We start from the raw sequence: 18907 nt of genomic DNA, 5'->3' as shown, positions 1-18907 counted from the left end.
GCAGGGAGGCTGGATGCTGCGGTCGTGGGTCGGCGTTGCAGGACATGAGAGCCCACTGGATTCACTAATGGACGTAAGCCGTATAAGGGCAAACAAGCACGTGTGCACACACACACACACACACACACACACACACACACACACACACACACACACACTAAAATGGGTATTTCAACATACAAGCACTTGCTATATTTCCGAGGATTACGATAATCCGCTTTCCTCCCTTAACCCTTCCACTCGTGTTGCGTGACAAGAGTGTGCGAGAGAGGAAAAAAAAAATCATTAAGCATCTCTCTTCATACCACAGATTTATTTTTTTGTGAGCTGAATGTTGTCTGGATTTTTTAATAGATTGAAAAGGAAAAATAAAAAGGAAGTAAATTCTTGTTATAGGTTGAACATCACATTTTTTCATCCTTCCACGCATGAGAGCCACAGCGTGGTGTAGTAGTGAAATGACTTTCACGCTCTTAATCAAAGGGGATTCACACAAGAGTAAAACACAATATAAAAAAAAATAAGAAAAAAGAAAAAAGAAAAAAGGAAGGCTGACAGAAGTGTTCAATTTGAACCGGTGCAAAATCACAACGAGAAAATCACCACTGCACCGGGCGCCTCGAATAAAACACACAGACATTCTATATGTTGCACATTGAATAAAACACAGAAAGTGCTCAGTAGCTTCACTGCTGCAGCGCACGTTCATACAGAGACAGAAAAGATGAGGCACTGGACACAGTTACCTGATACATACATTCATAGTGACCACTCATACACATGGGAGCTACATACAGCACATAGTGGAGTTGGCTTTTTAAATAATAAAAGTGCTTCAGGATAAAAGTTAAAAGGTAAGACCGGTTAACATTTTGGAGTGGGAAAATAAATAGGAGATGATAAGAGAGCGGAGAGTAGACAAGAAAAGGTGCTTAATGCATACAACGCCGTGCCTCCTACTACAGGTCTACAGTACGTAAAGAAGTGCATTGTGGGAAGGCATGACGTGGTAAGCAATCTACACTTTGAAGATAAAAAGCTCATCGGCTGGTAGGAAGGACAAAGCTACAGCTAAACCTATTTTAACTATTAACTATTTTAAAAGGTTGTTTAATTTAGTCATCAAGCACAACTCACGCAGAAAAAGCGTCTACGCCGACTATATACAATTATTGTATACTTCATCAGCGGACTCAGTAATAAGCTGGATACAAAGATTAAAAAGTAGTTTCCTTTTAAACAATAATTTCACAGCCTACATGTACACACGCAATATGTAGGAATCCCAGCAAACTGCACTACAATCCACCATCTGGGGAGAGAGCGGCATAACTTCAGGTGCTCTGTGGCACTAATGAGTGAACGTTGACATTTGACATCACTTGCTCTACACGTTCACGTAGTCAGCGACGTCCCTCCCACGTTGTGTAGATGTGCTTCACTTGTTTGTATGTGTTTAATATAATTTTGCTCTTGCTCTTTGTACAATATGCTGCTCCAGCGAATAGACTCGAGATTGGTCACGCGTGAGCGCGCGCACAGACCTCGGTCGATCTACCGAGTCGGGCGCTTAGTGGGAAAAGCGGTAAGTCGAGGACAGGCACCTGATCGTAAGGTCAAAGGTCAGGGGGTGTGCCACCTGGAGGTTTTAATGTTCCTACCCTTAGTTTCGTGAAGGGACCCCCTTGAGGGTTTCAGCAGATTTGATTTGGATGAAGTCAAGTAGTGTGTGTGTGTGTGATTATTTAAGACAACGATTTATTTCATTTAAATAAAAGAGTGACAATTGAAAGCCTACGAGAATATAGGTCAAAATTTAAATTTTCAAATGTTTGATTCAAGATATTAAAATATATTCATTCATTCAAAGTCTTTAAAGAGTCTCCCAAACTGATATCTTTTTACCTTGTGTGAATGTGTCCCTTTGCTTCCTCGCAGCATCTCCTGTCCTACTATGTCACGGTGTAGAGTTCGTCCTTGTCGCTCTGACAGAGCGTGTAGCCACAAACCCGGGGTCTCCAGCTCCAGCTCCATCCCCTGCTCCAGCCCGACGCCTCCCTGTTCTTCTCCTTCGGCGGCAGCAGGAACACCACGCAGCTGGCCACCAGGAGGTGCCACAGCGAGTGCGTGTAGTAGTAGTTGTCCTCGGTCTCCGTGAAAATGTACAAACATACCCCGACGAGGGCGCAGGTTGCCCCGGGAATCAGGAAGAGGACCCAGCGTCTCCACGACGGCGGGTAACAGCGACGTCGCTGCACTCCTCGGTACACCTGTGGAGAAGGAAGACCTAGATTGAGCACAGCTCGGCTCCAGAGAGCTCACCGCGTTGTTAACAATCTTCAAAACAACATATTCCCATCAGGTGTGCGGACTTCACGGTGTGTCTCACCCAGGCAGTGACCATGCACAGTACGGCACAGAGGACGGGACCCAACAGGTTCCAGAGGCCTTTGCGGTCCAGCTGCATTGACATGGCTATGAGCAAAGCCCCGAGCATGAACAGAGACTGCAAACACGAGAGAGAGATGATTATATACAAAGGTCCAGGCCTTATAATGTAATACTCCTCAGATAAAGTGGGATACATAGTATTACAAAGGATAAAGGCAACGGTCAGTGTCTTACATATTTGAATGCGTGTCTGATGCGAGCCATGCAGAGGATGGTGACCCAGATGGAACAGACTGAGCCCAGGAAGTCACAGTATTGTAGGGCATCGTAGTCCATTATGCACATGACTGCTACACCTGGCTGGTCACACGCGTGGTAAAACTGGAATGAGAATATAAGAGGGATAAGACGTTACGATGAATGCTACAAAACAGTTTAAATAAGAACGCCATAACATAAAATTATACTTAAAGAAGACAAACGGTTCTGTAGATACGTGGCTACATAAGTGTGCGTTACCGTGGAGAAGAACATGGTGAAAAGATAGACGGCGGCCTCAGTGATGTAAAAGCGTTTGATGGCCACCACGATGGCGGGCAGGAAGGAAAGGTTACTGAGCGTGAGCAGCAGCGTCGCTGTCAACTGGCGACTGTACGACTGAGCTGCCGAGTCATCGGTGCAGCCCCAACCGCTCCAGCCTGCACACGCGCACACACACACACACACACACACACACACAAGAATGTCAAACACACTACGGCAGTAAATCACAATAAAGGATACAGTGAGATTGCTTTGTAATTATCTATTTCAGTAGAATATTTGTCTGTTGTGTGTGTGTGTGTGTGTGTGTGTGTTCCTACCAGCCTTGCAGACGCAGGCAGCGTACAGGTAGCTGTAGGATCTCAGCAATCGACATTCACCGTATGTCCCACAGTCCTCTACACAGGCACTAATGAACACCTCTGGCACCACAGACACCGACGAAGTATTACCACAGTCATTGCTGGAGAAAAAAAGTGAGAAACACACACACAAGCGCACGCACGTCTTTTAATGTGAACTAAATCAAGAGCACATGTGAATTAACATCATGGACAGGAACACGTTTACTTTAGTGTGGACGATATGTGAATCGTAAAAAGCTTTGTTGAGAGTACTCTCCATTTGAGGGAGGATGCACATAACGTCCACGTATTTACACATTTTAGATACACATTTATTGGGTATAGACTGAATGGCAACACGTGCATGTGTGTGTGTGTGTGTGTGTGTGTGTTACCTATAGCATAAAAGCTGCAGGGTGAGGTACCATGTTGTTGACTGAGGAAAAGGGAGTCGGACCACAGCTTTGGGATCACTGGCATTCACACGAAGGCTGTACCCTCCAAACAAAGCTGCAGATGCACACAACACGTACGTGAGAAGAGACTCCAAAACTCTATTTCCAGTGTTTCTTCTATATATTTTGTTCCAGTGTATCATGAGAGATATTTCCTCATAAGAGCTTAGAGGTTCCAGCCACAACTTTCCTTTTGTCATAGCAAAGTACTGCTACTTAAGAAGCTGCAGGTAATTACAGATGTCCATTGAGCGTACATGTGAGATGATGTTATTTTTGCTACCTGTGCCACACGATTGGGAGTGGTTGAGCTGGAGGACGGGAGCCCTCGGAGAGAGACAGGCCACCACGCTGCTGCTGTTTCCCAGGGTCACATTAGTCTGCACACACACACACACATAAGTATACAAGTACAGCACTTAACTCTGACACTCTCAAATCTATCCTTTATCGGGACATTGTATGAGTGGATGCGTGTGCATAACTGGTACTCACAGTGTTGAGTGTGAGCTGTAGGTTCAGTGTTCCCCCGGTGGCTTGTGTGTACAGGGGATAGACCAGCAGTGTGGGGTGAGCATCGGTCACGCTGACGTTGGCTCCGCTGGCGGGTGTGAATCGGAGCGACAGAACGTCCACCTCCTCGTGGATCACGGAGATGCTCCACACACACGCCGGTGCCGATCCGTTGCTCGAGGTGACCGGGTCTGCAGTCACGGAGTCGTTGCTCGCTGCTGTCGAGTCGGTGGAGCTGCTGTTGCCTCGCAGCCTGCTGATGTCGTCATCTGTTTCAAGGCCAACACTCTTTGGCTTGCACCCCACTGAGGGAGACACACGGAACATAATGGGTTACACACACTGGTAGGGTAGATTGGAACGCAGGCGGGACGTGTGACATTTCCTGTGTTCACCTGTGCAGTTTGAGGCGATAGTAAAGGTCACAGTGCGGTTGTCAAGTCTGCTCTCCACGACAACTCGCAACCAGGTGTCCCAAGGTGGGTTGGAAAGAGATGCAGAGCAGCCAATCCCCGAGCAGTTCACTGTTACTGGGCGGTGCTGTAGGGAAGTAGAGCCAAGCCTGAGGACCAGGGAACAGTTTCCACTGTCGGCTCCGTCCTCTAACGAACAGTCAGCCACAGAGACGGAGAGAGAGGAGGCAAACTCTGGAACATACAACCTAAGACAGACACAAATATGTGAACCGGTCCTTTATGGACTGATCAGAGAAATGTAAAACGGATTGAAGGACAGCACCACATGGACACACGGACGGTTCTTACTTAAGGCGAGCAGGTCTGTCTGGCGCTGCGGTCTGCTGGATGATCGTGTCTGGCTGTAAAATGGGTGTATCCACTGCTCTCCTGATTGACAGCTGAGGCTGGAAGAAGTAGGAGCAAGACGGAAAGCCCTGAAAGACAAAAACAAAATAACTAAAAGAATGCAAAATAATTTAGGGGCCAATGCACAGAATAATGCAGTTCCGGAGATTATTGGGTAAAAATGTTATTAGAAATAAGAACAGGCAACCTGCTGCAATTATGAAAAGCAGTAAAATGCGGTTTAGCTACCTGCCTGCTCTGATGGAACAAGTGAATGGGAACAGTTTAGCGTGATAAAGTGCCACAATACTGCTGCTTTATTTTGGACTTTCAATGCAGAAAAAAACATTTTTTCAAAGAATAATGGACAGAAATGCCGTTGAAGTGAAATATTACAAATCATCAGCCATCTTTCTTTATTACGTTCCTTGTGAAAAATGCAGCACTTTTAATGAGCAGTTATGTGTGGAAAAAAATAAAGCTGTATACACACCTTCTGCTCTATGCGGCCATCATCTTCGGGCAAGTGGGCACCAATATACCAATCACCGGGAGCAGGATTGGAGAGGTTAAAGGTCATTGAGCTTTGTGAAGTCACAGGGAGGATCAAAGACAGACAGGGGCTCCATAGGGTTGCATTTGGAAACACCGTCTCTGTCGGGTTGATGACTGGAGGGGCACCATATTGAATATAGCTATGAGAGACAAAGAGACAGAGAAAGAGAGACAGAGAGATAGTTTGAAAATAAGTTCCAACAAAAACTGAAAAAAAGGAGTTCAATAAATCCCAGAGAAAACGTGCGTCCGTTCTCTCTGATCTTACATGGTGACGTTATGCTGCCCACAGTGGAACGTGTGGCCCTTGGTGACGGAGAACAGCCAGCGAGCGACGGCCGTTTCCTCTGGTATGTGAAACTTCTGCAGCCTCACGTTGCCATACCAACCATACTTGGACAACTTCTGGGCTGGTTTGGACGAGAGCTCTGAGACAAATGTCACCGGTCCGTCTTTAGGGCATAAGATATTATTGTAAGAAAGTGCACAAACACCGTTTTACTGCCAACTCTAAAAGAGTAATAATTGTATTAGTAAGTGAATAAGTAGTTTGTAAATACAAGTGGTAGAAAAATAAAAAAAATGTGAGTTCGGCAATATTAGGCTAAAACCATACAGCAGATGTATGCATCTGATAAAAACAATGAATGATACATACTATTTTTTAAATATAGAATAAGACACTGGTGAAATGTGTCCAGAGAGATGAAGAGATGCACACAGCACGTGGCAGTGATGTAGTGCTCACTTATACGATCGTTATTGCTGCTGTGGGTATGTGATGCATTTGGAGGATATCCAGCAATATGTTTGCGTATATGTGACGAATCAGGCGACCGAAGCAGAAAACAGCTGCTGATGTTAAGTAAACCACGATGCCCCAGCGGGGGCAAACCAGTAGGGACGTAAACACCGGTAAGAATAACAATAAATACAAAAGAAATGATGTTGCACTAGCTCACTGTTTAATATTATCATCTTTAGATAAGCAAATAACTTCAGTAGTATGATTAAATTATACACAGTGTGCTACATAATGTTACGGTGAACTCGCACTTTGCGATGGTTAGCAAACATGCTAACAGCGGTTCTGTCCTCAGTCCTCCGCTCAAAACACGTACCGTCTGCTGACGTCCAAGCCGCCAGGGCCACGAAAAGGACACCGCGTAAAAGACAATACCCCATGTTTCCTTTACGGGCGTCCGAACCATTACATCGCGCTTTAACCACCTGTCATATCGAACACATCCGTCGCCACTGAAAGGTCCTTCTCACCGGACAGCATTTCTATGTAAATATGTGACGTCACGAACGGCGTTTGAGTGATGCGTTTGCGTCTCATCGGAAAAAGGAAGATCCTTCACACTGACGACCTTGAACACGTTTGTGTTTCATTGATCGTGTAATTTCAAAATAGATCATATTCAAATATTGGTAATTGACATGAACAACGACGGTTTGTTGTTGAAGAAAAACATGAATGGATCCTGCCATGGCCCTCCTGACATCTGCTGCTGTTATCGCTATCATTATTAATATTAATCACATCACATTAAAAACTTTAACCTTTGTGCTTTCCCTCCCCGCAGTTGTCTGTGGATCCCTGCAGTGCTCCTGCCTTGCACCTACTATTCTCAATATTTGAATAATTTCTGTTGTAGGAACTTATACGACGGGGGTCGTCGTGGCGCAGGGGTTAGAGAAGGTGTGCTGGGAAGCACAAGGTTGGTGGTTCGATTCCAGGCTGCCACTTGTTCCATGTCGAAGTGTCCCTGAGCAAGACACCTAACCCCTAATTGCTCCCCGGGCAAAAATGTGAAAAAAGCCATGGGTTTAAAGTGTAATGTAAGTCTGCTAAATGACATGTAATGTAATGTAATGTAATGTTATAGAAAACGGAATTTAATTGAATGTCACAGGTCCATTGTCATATACTACAAAGAGACTGGACATGATATACAATACAAACTATTATTATGAAAAATATAAGACAATCAAAGACAAACAGAGTTATCGATCAGCATCTCTGCAATTCATGTCACCAGTTTGTGAAACATTTATTAGACAAAGACATAACCATTCCGGATATTTCCTAAAGCAAAAACACACACATCAAACATTCTACATTCTAATCAAAAGAAAAAGGGAACAGAGAAGCACACATTCATCTTTGGGCACCATTAATCCCACCATAAATCCCACTGCATTACCAGCGGGTAACTGTTGAGGGGAATAGCTTCAAACTAAGTATCATACACTTAAATCTGGCTTCGTAGGAGATCATAGATATGTTATTTCATCCTGTGAGTCCACCCAGCACCACTGAGCATCGTAGCCCAACAAAGACGTGTCTCCATTAGGCGCCACCTCTTCCTCTTTCTTCGCATCATTCCGAGAGACTCTGAAACTCTGAGTTTGTTGCTTTGTCCGTGTCTCTTCTGATGGTTTAGTGAGGGAGAAAATGTCCCTCGCACTTCTTGCCTTGTGAGATCTGAGAAGAGCTCTTCTGATGGTGCCAGCATTTTTTTCGAGGTCTTGTGACGGAGCGACCTTGGTGCCCTGCGGTCGTGATTTTTGTAATTTGGCATCAACAAAAAAGTTTGCAAGACCAGGTGATGACCGACGATCGCTGCCATGAGTGACTTGGAACTTCAAGCGAGGACGAGGAGGTTTTTCTCCAGTAGACTCTGGGATCCGCAAGTCTCCATTGTGGTTTGATTCTGCATCATCAGCATGTGGTGGGTGACCAGCTGATTCCTCACCGGAGTCTTCAGTCAAATCTTGACTTGGGCTCTGGCTTTCTCTGTGGGAGAAATGACACGAATACTAAGCCACATATGAAGTAAGAGCCATGCAAATTAACACGTTTTAAGTCTACAAATCGCACGTTTCAGGTGTTATAATAAGTATTGGGCTGAATTTCTGAATCTGTTTTACATTAAATATGTTCTCTTTTGAACAGTCACTGTGCCCAATATTACAACTTTAAAGTATATAATACAATTTATGTTTGTATCTCACTTATTGGCACAGACTAGTTTCATTTAAGACGCGGCCACACTGAACCTGTTTGGTGCCATTCTTGTCATGGTATGACTTTGTTTAATGCACTTTCTGTACATGTCAACTTTGTTCTTAGTTGCACAATTTCTTCTAAGACATCTGCCCTGACAAATGTGTTGCATGTAATATGCATTTAACTTGTAAATATCATAATATGGTACCTTAAACTCTATTGCTAAAAAATGTATTATATAAAAAATATATTCTGTGCTAAGAATTGTGGGCCAGAAAAGCTGAAAAGGATACAGCAGGACATCATGGTAATACATATTGGACATAGTAAATCTTCTTTTTCCCCTTGCATACTAAATATATGGAATGAAACGCACAGATTATCCAGTTTTCATTGTTTTAGAACAGGTTCCTGTAAACCTGCCACACTAAACCGCACTGCACCTGCAGGGGGACAACGGGAGCCCGTGCTCCTCCACAGCCACCAGGCTGCTCAGGCTGCCTGCCAGGCTGCTGCCACGGCTGGTCGAAGCCCCCCTCTCCTCCATCAGCCAACGCATGGCCTCGATGCCCTCGTGGACGGTCACCAGCTGGCGCAGAATCTTCACGTCGGCAGAACGCAGCAACCTCTGCAAGGACAGAGAGGAGTTGGGTGAGTGTGATGCAGGTTTTAAACAAAAGGAACCAGAAGTGTGTGTTTGTGCCCTGCAGGTATGCAAGGGGAAAGAGGTGTGTTAAACTTCGCTCAGAGGCCACCTGCCATATATCATCCACACGCCAACGCGCACACACACACACACACACACACACACACACACACACTATTGAGGCCCCTGCTTTGACATTAAAGCGTGAAGAAGGACAAAGGAGCAGAATAAATTGCAACAATGTTGGAGGAAGTTGTGAAGTGCAGAAAGACAAGTGGAGAGTCAGGTGACACTGTCAGACAACAATAGGAGTAAGCAGGTGAACTAACTGAAAGCAGCGAGTTTGACACATGTGTCTGTCATCTGAAGGAAGGAAGGAAGAAACAAGTTGTGCAAGTTGTTACATGCAAATTCATGATGAAACTACACAAGATAAAACATATACGATTCGGTCCATTTAGGACATTTCCATTATTACATATTGTCTATAATAGTAATGCTGAGAAGAAGAGAATAGGAATCTTTACCATCTCTTGTTTCAAGCCTCTTAGCTTGTCAGAAAAGCTCTGACCGAAGGCGCTGCTCCGGTCTCCCCTGTCGACCACGTCCGACCACCAACCATCTCCGCAGTCCGCAGCATCCCTCATCCAAATCAGAAGGCTCTCCGGCGTCTTCCTGCCAACCTTATTTTCCACTTCTCTCAGATCTGCCAAGGAATCGTTGAGGATTTCCTCCGCCATCCCGCCGCGCAGCATTTCCTTCCAAGTCCTGCGATCAGGTGGACGCGGGATGGAGAAGAGCGCACGTGCGTAAAGTGCCTTTCCCCAAATTCCACCGTGAGAAGTTAAGACTGCGCAGACTCGTACTCTCAAAAACTCACACCCAGACTCACAGCCAAGGTCCCGCGCGTTATATCCCCGCGAGCACTCGACAACAAAACCCGCGACCGCGACCGACGCACGCGGTGCCACAAAGGCGCCGCGGAACGAGCCGTGAAAACGCTGGAACGACGGATCACCTGCTGACGTGCCGTCGGCATTCATGCCACTGAGGTGTTGATGGTATGCGGCAGGTGGTGCTGGAAAGTCCTCAAACAATGGTCACGTGAAGTGGCGCCACCTGTGCGCATCGAGCCGACGGGGATGGGAGAAGGTCACGTTCACGTGATTCCTCTGTTCATCTCTATCTCTAATCAACTGGAGGGCACAAGTGTAGCTGATGTGTAAAATATAATGGCTATAAGTCATTAGTGTCACTTATTTTCTGGGATCAAATGTAAATGTCCTCGTGGCAATTTCTGTGTGTCCATTTATTTGTATTAAGGTGGTGAAGGTTTGTATTTTAACACTCTGATATCTTGTTCAATTAAGTTGCATTGATAACATATCAAGGAAATGACTGTGTATTTTTTAAATCCCAGATATAATATGGCAACTGTATATATTTTACTGAATAAAAAGGTTGGAAGTATAGGCACAGGGACCCCAAAGGCCCAAATCCATCTGTTTCCTTTTGGTGTATTAGGCTCAGATTTGCAGAATGTAATGGGACTGTACGGTTATTGACCTACGATGCTCAAGATGCCATTTCAGAAACTTAACATCAATGTCTCTTCCCAGACATCCACTGACCCTGTTGTGCGTGTTATTTTAGATCTTAGGGTTAACTGTCTGTCAAAAATAGTCTGTGGAAGAAACAGGTCTGATTTTTAGACACAGAAAACTAAGCAGAGAGCGAGCTGACATCTGTCACTGACTGAAACGTCATCTTGCTCCATATTGGTGCCTTTCAAAACCAGGGCAAGAGTCAAGGGAGGTTCCTGCTTCCGTAAACCCGGTTGTGCTTTATTAAATTGTTAAAGGTGAAAGTGGCGTTCTAAGAAAAAAGGAGACCTTATAGTCTATAGAGTTCCTCAGGAAAAGAGACTGTGGGAGAAAACTTGTGAGACAAACTGTGTTTTGGAGGATCAGCCCACTCGAATCAAGCAGCTCGTTGAAGAAGAGAAAAGAAGCCTGTAGGTGGCAGCAGACATTCGTCATTTATAAACACCCCGATGTTTGATGGGATTCTCTGGGGCTGAAAAACACCAGCCTGATTTATCCTCCTCCGGGATTTCATTCATTGGCCCTGTTTTCTTAAGAGTACAGGTCAAGTTTTAAACCCGGAAAAATGAGCCCAAGTCAACACTCTGAGGTCATCTCGTTTCATGAACCGGAATGTTTCCTGTCATTTTATAGGTGACTTTCTGCCATTAATTCTCCAGGTTTCTAACATGCTCCACCGCTGTGAGCACATTCCATGATGTCATCAGAGAGGCATAACGCTGACAGCGAATATGTCATACTGCACAAAATATTCTTCTAATGTCCTTGCAATGAAAAAAAGCAATGGGCAAGTTGGAATCACAAGTGGATAAAGAACCCGGGGGGGCGGCTGTAAAACATCACCCACGTATTAGCAAGTGGTCTCAGGCTGGCTGGGAGGAACCCTGGAGTCAACGTTACATGTGGTCGAGGGTGAGCATAAAAATGTTACACATAGAAAGTACAGTATTGTGTTTTTTTACGAGTCGAGGCCTCTTGCTTCCAGTTTTAGGGAAATCATAAACTTACAAAAACTATTTCTCAAACCAGCATTATGAGCAGATAGGATTTTACAGCATCTGTCAGGGCAGTTAATTGTGATTTACCAGGAGTCATAAAGAGGATGTGGGGGTTTATGGGAGTTGCCCTACTTTATTCTTCTTTGGGCCGAACCACCTGAAAGGTGAAAAGCAGAGGCAGTGAGCGTCGAACCACATCCACTCATTCTCACTGAATCTTCTTACACAAGCACAGCACGTTGATGGGAATAGAGGAATAGATATGTTCTCATGTCGATTCCCCAGTGAATAAGCCCGAAGCGAGGCGTGTGTGTGTGTGTGTGTGTGTGTGCGTGTGTGTGTTTGCGTACATCCAGTCAAGGGTCAGAAAAACGGCATAACAGCTGAGGCCACTAGGCCAGGAAATCCTCCAAATTCACATGATCCATGGAAAGACCCTCACATGCAGTCAGAGACAATCATGGGGGAGGGGGGGGGGGGGGGGGGGAGTTTCCCAAATTTACTGTCAACTGTCAGATGTACAGTCGACCAGAAAGTGTTGTTGGTAGGTGTTTTTGTTACCTTTGGACAAAACCAGGTGTTTAATGCTAAGCTAAGTTAGCCAACTGGCTAGCTGTAGCTTCATATTTACTGCACTTAAGAAACAATGGTCTCAATCCACTTTGTCGCAAAGCGTACTTACCAAAAAAAGGTGCTTTAAGGATCTAACTGACATGTTTAAAAGGAAGCAATTAGTAAATGTCTCCCGCTGCTCATGGATTTTTAGTTAGAAGATCTTGCTGTTCTGTGCATCTGTTTCCATTTAGGAACCTACAGAGAGATTAAATGCGTGTGGAAAAGTAATTGATCTCATATGTATGGAGAGGCCCATTTACATCCTGTAATTGTGTTGTGTTTATTCAAACCATGACATAAAGCGCAGATCCCACAGCTGAGAAGACACATAAATGCAGAGTTTACAACGCGCGAGAGGCATACCAAGGAGTCCATTAGCTTCCACTGGGAAGCTTACAGCATTAAAGTGCAAATTGCAAAGCCAATTGGGGCAAAACAAAAACAGAGACGCAAAGTGTGCACGAGCACAAATAGATCTCCCATGTTGTCTGACTGCAGGGTTGTCAATAGATTCCTGCTGCATCAATCTTTGTTGGTTAAACAGATGTCAGCAGCACCGAGGAGCTTGTGCTGTGCCTGATCGAATGCTTGATAGGAAAGCCCGGAGGAACCTGTGTCAGGGGCCACAGGGGCCAGTAGATTCCAAGCACATTAACATTCCTGAATAAATAACCCCAGGGAATGTTATTGTGGAGACGTTAAACAGGATTTTCCTCCCAGAGCGCAGGAGAACGGCCAGGCATCACTCTGCCGTCTCCATTGCCCCGGGTTAGAAAGCAGCTAAGGCAGACGGTGCCAAAAAATAAAAGAGCTTTTTAAACCCCTTATAATATCCTTTTCCTTCCTCAGAAAAAAAATGCAGCAAATTGGACCACATTAAATAATTCTGGCATTTTTTGGTTTTATTCATTTCAATATTGTTCATCAGAATCTAATTTAGTCCAGTAACTTGTGTGCAAAATAAATGTGTTTTTCTGCATCTGTACTTAGTTATGAGTTCATATAAGAGCTACGGACAAGGACAGCAAAGCTGAACAAATACAGGCAAAGGGCAATGACGCTTTTGTGAACATATGAGAAAATGAGTTATAATGTTCCTGTCAGTATACATACAAACACATCTGACCAATAATGACATCATCAAATACAAACATATTTTATCTAATTTGTATACATTTCCGAAAACAGACATAGTGCTAAATACTTAACATCTTTCTGAGTTCTGATATGTTTATTAAAGGTTAGGTTTCACATTGCTTTGCGTGCACGCGCTGGTAAAAATGTGCTTCCACTGGGACTAGTGAGAGGTTCATTTTAGTGTAGTTAAGTAAATCTTATGATGTCCGATATAACAAATTAAGGTTAGCTGTGCTGAAGTGACATTGCTTAATCTTGTGTTTAATTGAATTCTGTGAACATCGAGTGTTTCCAGATAGTTCTGGTTTACTCGCACGCACCGCTCTGTTTTGGATACGTCACAAACTGACCCATCAGCCCTCTCCCATCTCTCACGGCATATGAATCATGCTGCTGATGCTTTAATTCTCAGTTTGCATTGATGCCTTTAAAGAACCCAATTGCTTTTAAGCATTCGTGGAGCAATCACTAGTAATACCGCTGGGAGAAGTGAGTGTTTCAATCAATCCTGCATCTCATTTTATGAGCGACAACCTCTGTTCCCTCTTCTTGTGCTTCTTTAACGTGCATTGATTGATTTATTGTGGCTATTTGGGGGGTTGGGCAACAAACTGCAAACACCACTGAGTGTGTTTACATGATGGTATAATTCGAATCTTTGCTTAGTCGGACTATGCTATCTTTCGTGAGGAGGTGCTATTATCTCAATAAGCATGGCAGTGAATAAATCGAATCATTGGCCGAAAGCATGTCATATCCGATACGATAGGTGGCGCTGTTTTCATTACAACTAGTTGTGATACAGCCATTTCCTCCTTGACCTCTTCACCACTACCAACAACAAGCAACAACAACAACATCAATAGTCGAACTATCAACTGGATCGGATCGAGTTATCCAGGGGTGTTAGTCGGATCGTAGTCGGACCGCACATAGTCGGACAAAGGTGTTTACATGAAACGGATAATTCGATTTCAGTCCGACTAAGCCAGTTATTCGAATCCATGTAACCCCGCTGACTGAAATTGTATTTGCACGAATGTTAGATGAAGGCCGTCTGCTGAAGCATCAAGAAACATCAAGAAACATCAGCATTCATTTAGCTTCAAATATTCACTTTAACTTTGCTTTGCTTTCCTTCCTCTGCTAAATGCTGCTTGCAGCAGCTGGCGTGTGAGAATTTAGCTCGAAAGTTATTCTGAACATCAAAGTCATCAACCAGGAGTTAATATGATCGGTCAAAATCCCAGTTAGCTTCGGATCACGACTGTTTTTAAATATAAATTGTATTTGTAAAGTGCCATTGTCCTGCACAACAACAACAACACTGGACGCGCTTTATTCTCCAGCATTACGTCAATTGGCTTTATTAAAACTCTGATTCTTCTCTCTGATCCCCACAAAACTCCCCTGTCAAACAGCAGACAGCTCACTGAAATGAAACGCTACACAATGGAACCCCCTCGGAGTTTCAAAACTAAGAAAAACAGTCGTTGCCAAATCCTCGCCGACGTCTCCCCCGCGCTCTCTCCCCGCACGTTGTGGCGTCGAGAAGGATTCCTCCTCCATTGACCTGCTGCTAGATAGCAGCCGAGTCCACGCTTCTCCCCGGTGAATCACACATTCCTAACGTTGGAAGTCAGCAGTGAGGAGGACTGCAGCTCCAGACGCAGCGATGGCTGCGTGAAATGTGGCTGTTGTTGATTGGGCTTATTTTCCCCTGTAAGGGCCCGCGAAGGCCTTTCTGCAAGCGATCGCTCTCCAGAGAACGTGTGTTCATTGCTTTTAAAGGTCGCGGCCGAGCGCCTGCCGAGTGACACGAGGGAGAAAAGCGAACGGGGTCAAAAGTCTCTGGCCAAGAGCCAACGGAAATACGGGTATCAGGGAAAATGAGTGCGGGGCCTGAAATTGAAAGTTAATCACGCGGGGAAAGTTATACCCTGTCTTTTTTTTCTTTCTTTTTTTCCTCCTTCTTTTGTCAATATTTCTGTCGTGTCTCATTCTTCCCCCTGCGCCGTTTCTCTGGTTACCAAACGGAAACACATGAGCGCGTACGCAGGGGGGCGGGGGGGCGGGGGGGGTTCTGGTATTCCCGTTCACCATGAAACATTCGTTTGACACGCCAAATGTTTATTATGACTCAATTGCCTCACGGGGGGGCCCCCGAGAAAAACAGGCCCTCTGCTACGTGGGGTAAGATGCCGTCAATGGCTGCATGACCGATCCCAAGTCCACCTCCTTATCGCTGATATGGAACAACACGTGACACGTGAAGATAAAGAGCCTCGCCTGAGAGATGTTGCTGTCAGCAAATGGCTTCCAGGTCCAGGTGAGCACATGGAGAGCATCAGCTCGCTGTGTTTGATGAAGTCAATGTTTGTGTTCCGTCGGCAGCATATTCTTATTGGCTCTGTCCCCACGGGGATCCTTCAGGCACATATGGAGGTGATTTGTTCAGATTCTTCAGCAGAGAAAGAAATAAGAGGGGGCGGGGCCTCGGGATCTTGAGGTTTCTGTGAGAAAATGACTTTTAAGAGAGCTTCGAGTAACATCCCGGAGTGCGTTTAGAGATTTTACAGAAGTCACTGCACGGCTGTGACACCCAACGGAGAACAGAGAAGAGTGAAACCTTTCCATTAGAGCTGTCACGGTCCAATAGTCCCCACAATGATTGTACGCACCAGCAACACTTGTGCTTGGGTACCGGAGCTAAAGCTTTAAGGTTAAACATTAGTTGTGGATTAACCAGATTTACATCTTCCCCTGGAGGGGCATGATTGTGTTCAGCAAATGTAATAGTTGTGTTCAGGGAACCATGAAAAGTAAAAAATAAAATAAGATGATCAATTTGGGTATATTGGTTATTGTGAAAAAAAAGGAAATGTCATTGTGGGTCTAAAAATTCCAATAGTTCTTATCTTCTGATAAATTCCTTGCCCATTTACCGGGGAATTGTCTCCCTATTGAGACGTATTGGTCATCGTCCAGCCTTTGGGGTTTACAGATCATTTTGGAAATATAGACTTTATTTCTTAACACACAAATCTAAATGTTAAGAAGTGAAGTTTCAAGAGAATGATGAGGGAGTTCACGTTAGACCACATGATGTCCCCTACAAAAAAAAAGAAAAAAGGCTTTGCAACAGGAATGTTGATGTTGAGCTGGAGAAGCTCCAGGGTAGGGGGTTAAACCGTCAACAAAATCTTGCCACATTGCAAGCAGAACCCTAATCACACTTAACCCTGTGTGTATATTACAGTGTTTCAGGCCCGGCCTCGCGGCCAGTGGAGTCCTGTCTCCAGATCGGCTGTAAAGGTTGTGATGGCAGAGATTTGGCCTCCCTCTGGATGTTGACACTATCCAGACTCAGGGGAGGATGAGGAGGGGAACGAATGGAGGAGAAAAAACATAGAGAGAATTACTTAAAGCTGCAGCACTGCAACTTAAAGGTCTCAGGGCTTCTGGGCACGAACACAACATATTATTACTAACGTAGGATTCAGAGTAGTTGCTATGGGGGCCGTTTGCATGCATTGTGTTCGCGGTTAGAGGCAGAAAGTAGACGAGGCCTGCTGTCTTCGCTTGCTTTTGTCCCCGTTGACTCCTACAGAAACATTCGCAAGGGATGAATGTGCTTGTAGAAGAGGGGGGGGGGAGGAGATTCAAGACTTGAGGAATTCCCATGTATGTGTAAATGTTTCAGGCTGATGGTGCCAGTGCTAGAAACTGATTGTGTGCCATGAGCCAAGTAAAAGAAAAACTCCCCCCTCCCCCCCCCCCACGAAAGCTTGGCACAGCTCAAAAGCCAAGGTCTCCTGCGGTGTTGTGCGCGTCAGGGAAAAACATTCCCAGTGGAGCTGCAATGAGGTCACTTATCAGCCAGGGCATTCGGAGGGTGTGCCTCGCTTCCTCCCAGCGTCCCTCCATCTGTCAGCGAGAGGACAAATGAGCTCAGCGAGGGCCGCCGATAATGCTGTGTGCTGTCAGACTCCATGACGGGCCTCGAGTGGACCGAGGGAGCAGGAGGGCCGAACTCGCAGGAACACACCCTTACCAAGAAGAATGAACTGCTTTTTTTTTTAGAAAAAAAACTACAAATTGATTAAAGCCAGACTGAACCATGTCAGGGAAAAGCCCCAAAACAGCTTTCACCGTGTAAAAAAACTCATCTGAAGAGTGAGTAAGCTGTCTAATGTGTGAAAATGCATCAGTTTAGTTGTTTAAGCAAAAAAAGTTGCAATAAACTTGTTGGGAAAGGGGATGGTGGTTTAACTGTGTGTGTGTGTGTGTGTGTGTGTTTATAGGGGATAAATAAGAGAATAAGTCATCACATCTGAGCAGCCACAACAGTGCAACAGAGTTCATGAGAAGAATTCGCTAATCGCATCGGGTAATTAAACTTCAGTAATAGGGGTTAAACTGCGACGGAAAAACACAACAACACATTCTCCCCGGACCACATGAAAAGGATTCCGTCATATTAAGAGCTGCTGATGAAAAAAAAAGCCTCTTTGAATCCCAACAACAACAAAAAAAAAATGGCGCCGGCAAAAAGCTAACGCTGTGCCATTTGTTGGTCTGGTGAGTAGCCTACTAAAAATATACTCCTGCTTCTATCACTTTCAATTACGACCAAAGATATCTGGGAGAAAATCTCGCACCCGTGATGGTTTAATGGAGCGCGTCGGGGCTGGTTCACCAGAGATAAACATTATGTCAGGCTTTTGGCTCTGGTTGTTGGTATTTGTTGAACAGAGATAGCAACACACGCGTGCACGCTGCCATGTTTGGTAGCGAGGACGTCTTACACACCTTCGTTTCGCCGCGTAGATCAAACGCGCTCCATGTTTGGTTTTGAGAGAAGAGGCAGAGAGAGAGAGATGGAAACCATGCACTCAGGGGATGGGAAGAAGTTAGCGTAGCAATGCTAAACCTAATCTACCAGAAGAACAAACACACACTGTGGGGCGTAGTCTTGTAAGAAATAGTCATAACAAAAGGAAACGGCTAAGAGACGGTTATAACAAGACAAGCTAGCGACTTTAATGGCGAAATCCCAACATTTGTTGCTGCTAAAACAGGTTCAAGTTTGACATGTTTGCGCTGATCATGGGATCTCTTTTCATGGGACGTCCAACAGTTGCCGAGACGTTTAATATTAACTATGAATCTAGATAATGCTGTAATAGATCAGGGGATCATGGATGTGTGTATAAAAAGCTGGGCAACAGCTGGAGATGCTCAAATATCTTACTGGGCTAAAGGGCTTCGGCCTTCTGCCGGCATT

General features: G+C 44.9%; 1 protein-coding gene and 1 long non-coding RNA gene across 2 annotated transcripts; one reads left to right on the top strand and one right to left on the bottom strand.

Annotated features, from left to right (window-relative positions):
* Positions 1-296: 296 nt before the first annotated feature.
* pgap6 (post-glycosylphosphatidylinositol attachment to proteins 6) lies at positions 297-7511 on the bottom strand. Its single transcript, XM_040171893.2, has 13 exons — positions 6726-7511; positions 5873-6056; positions 5543-5744; positions 5011-5138; positions 4642-4907; positions 4229-4551; positions 4017-4113; positions 3674-3788; positions 3255-3397; positions 2911-3089; positions 2626-2772; positions 2390-2506; positions 297-2270 (listed from the first exon to the last, which is right to left on the bottom strand). The coding sequence occupies exons 1-13, from the start codon at positions 6787-6789 to the stop codon at positions 1953-1955; spliced, it is 2283 nt and encodes a 760-aa protein (XP_040027827.2). The 5' UTR covers positions 6790-7511; the 3' UTR covers positions 297-1952.
* Positions 7497-10738, top strand: LOC120816353 (uncharacterized). Its single transcript, XR_005711830.2, has 3 exons — positions 7497-8446; positions 9070-9271; positions 9810-10738. It is a non-coding gene; the product is annotated as an uncharacterized LOC120816353 (long non-coding RNA).
* Positions 10739-18907: the final 8169 nt, after the last annotated feature.

Source organism: Gasterosteus aculeatus, chromosome 3 (assembly GCF_964276395.1).
Source record: "Gasterosteus aculeatus chromosome 3, fGasAcu3.hap1.1, whole genome shotgun sequence".
Lineage (NCBI taxonomy): Eukaryota > Metazoa > Chordata > Actinopteri > Perciformes > Gasterosteidae > Gasterosteus > Gasterosteus aculeatus.
This window is presented reverse-complemented; position numbering and strand designations above follow the sequence as displayed.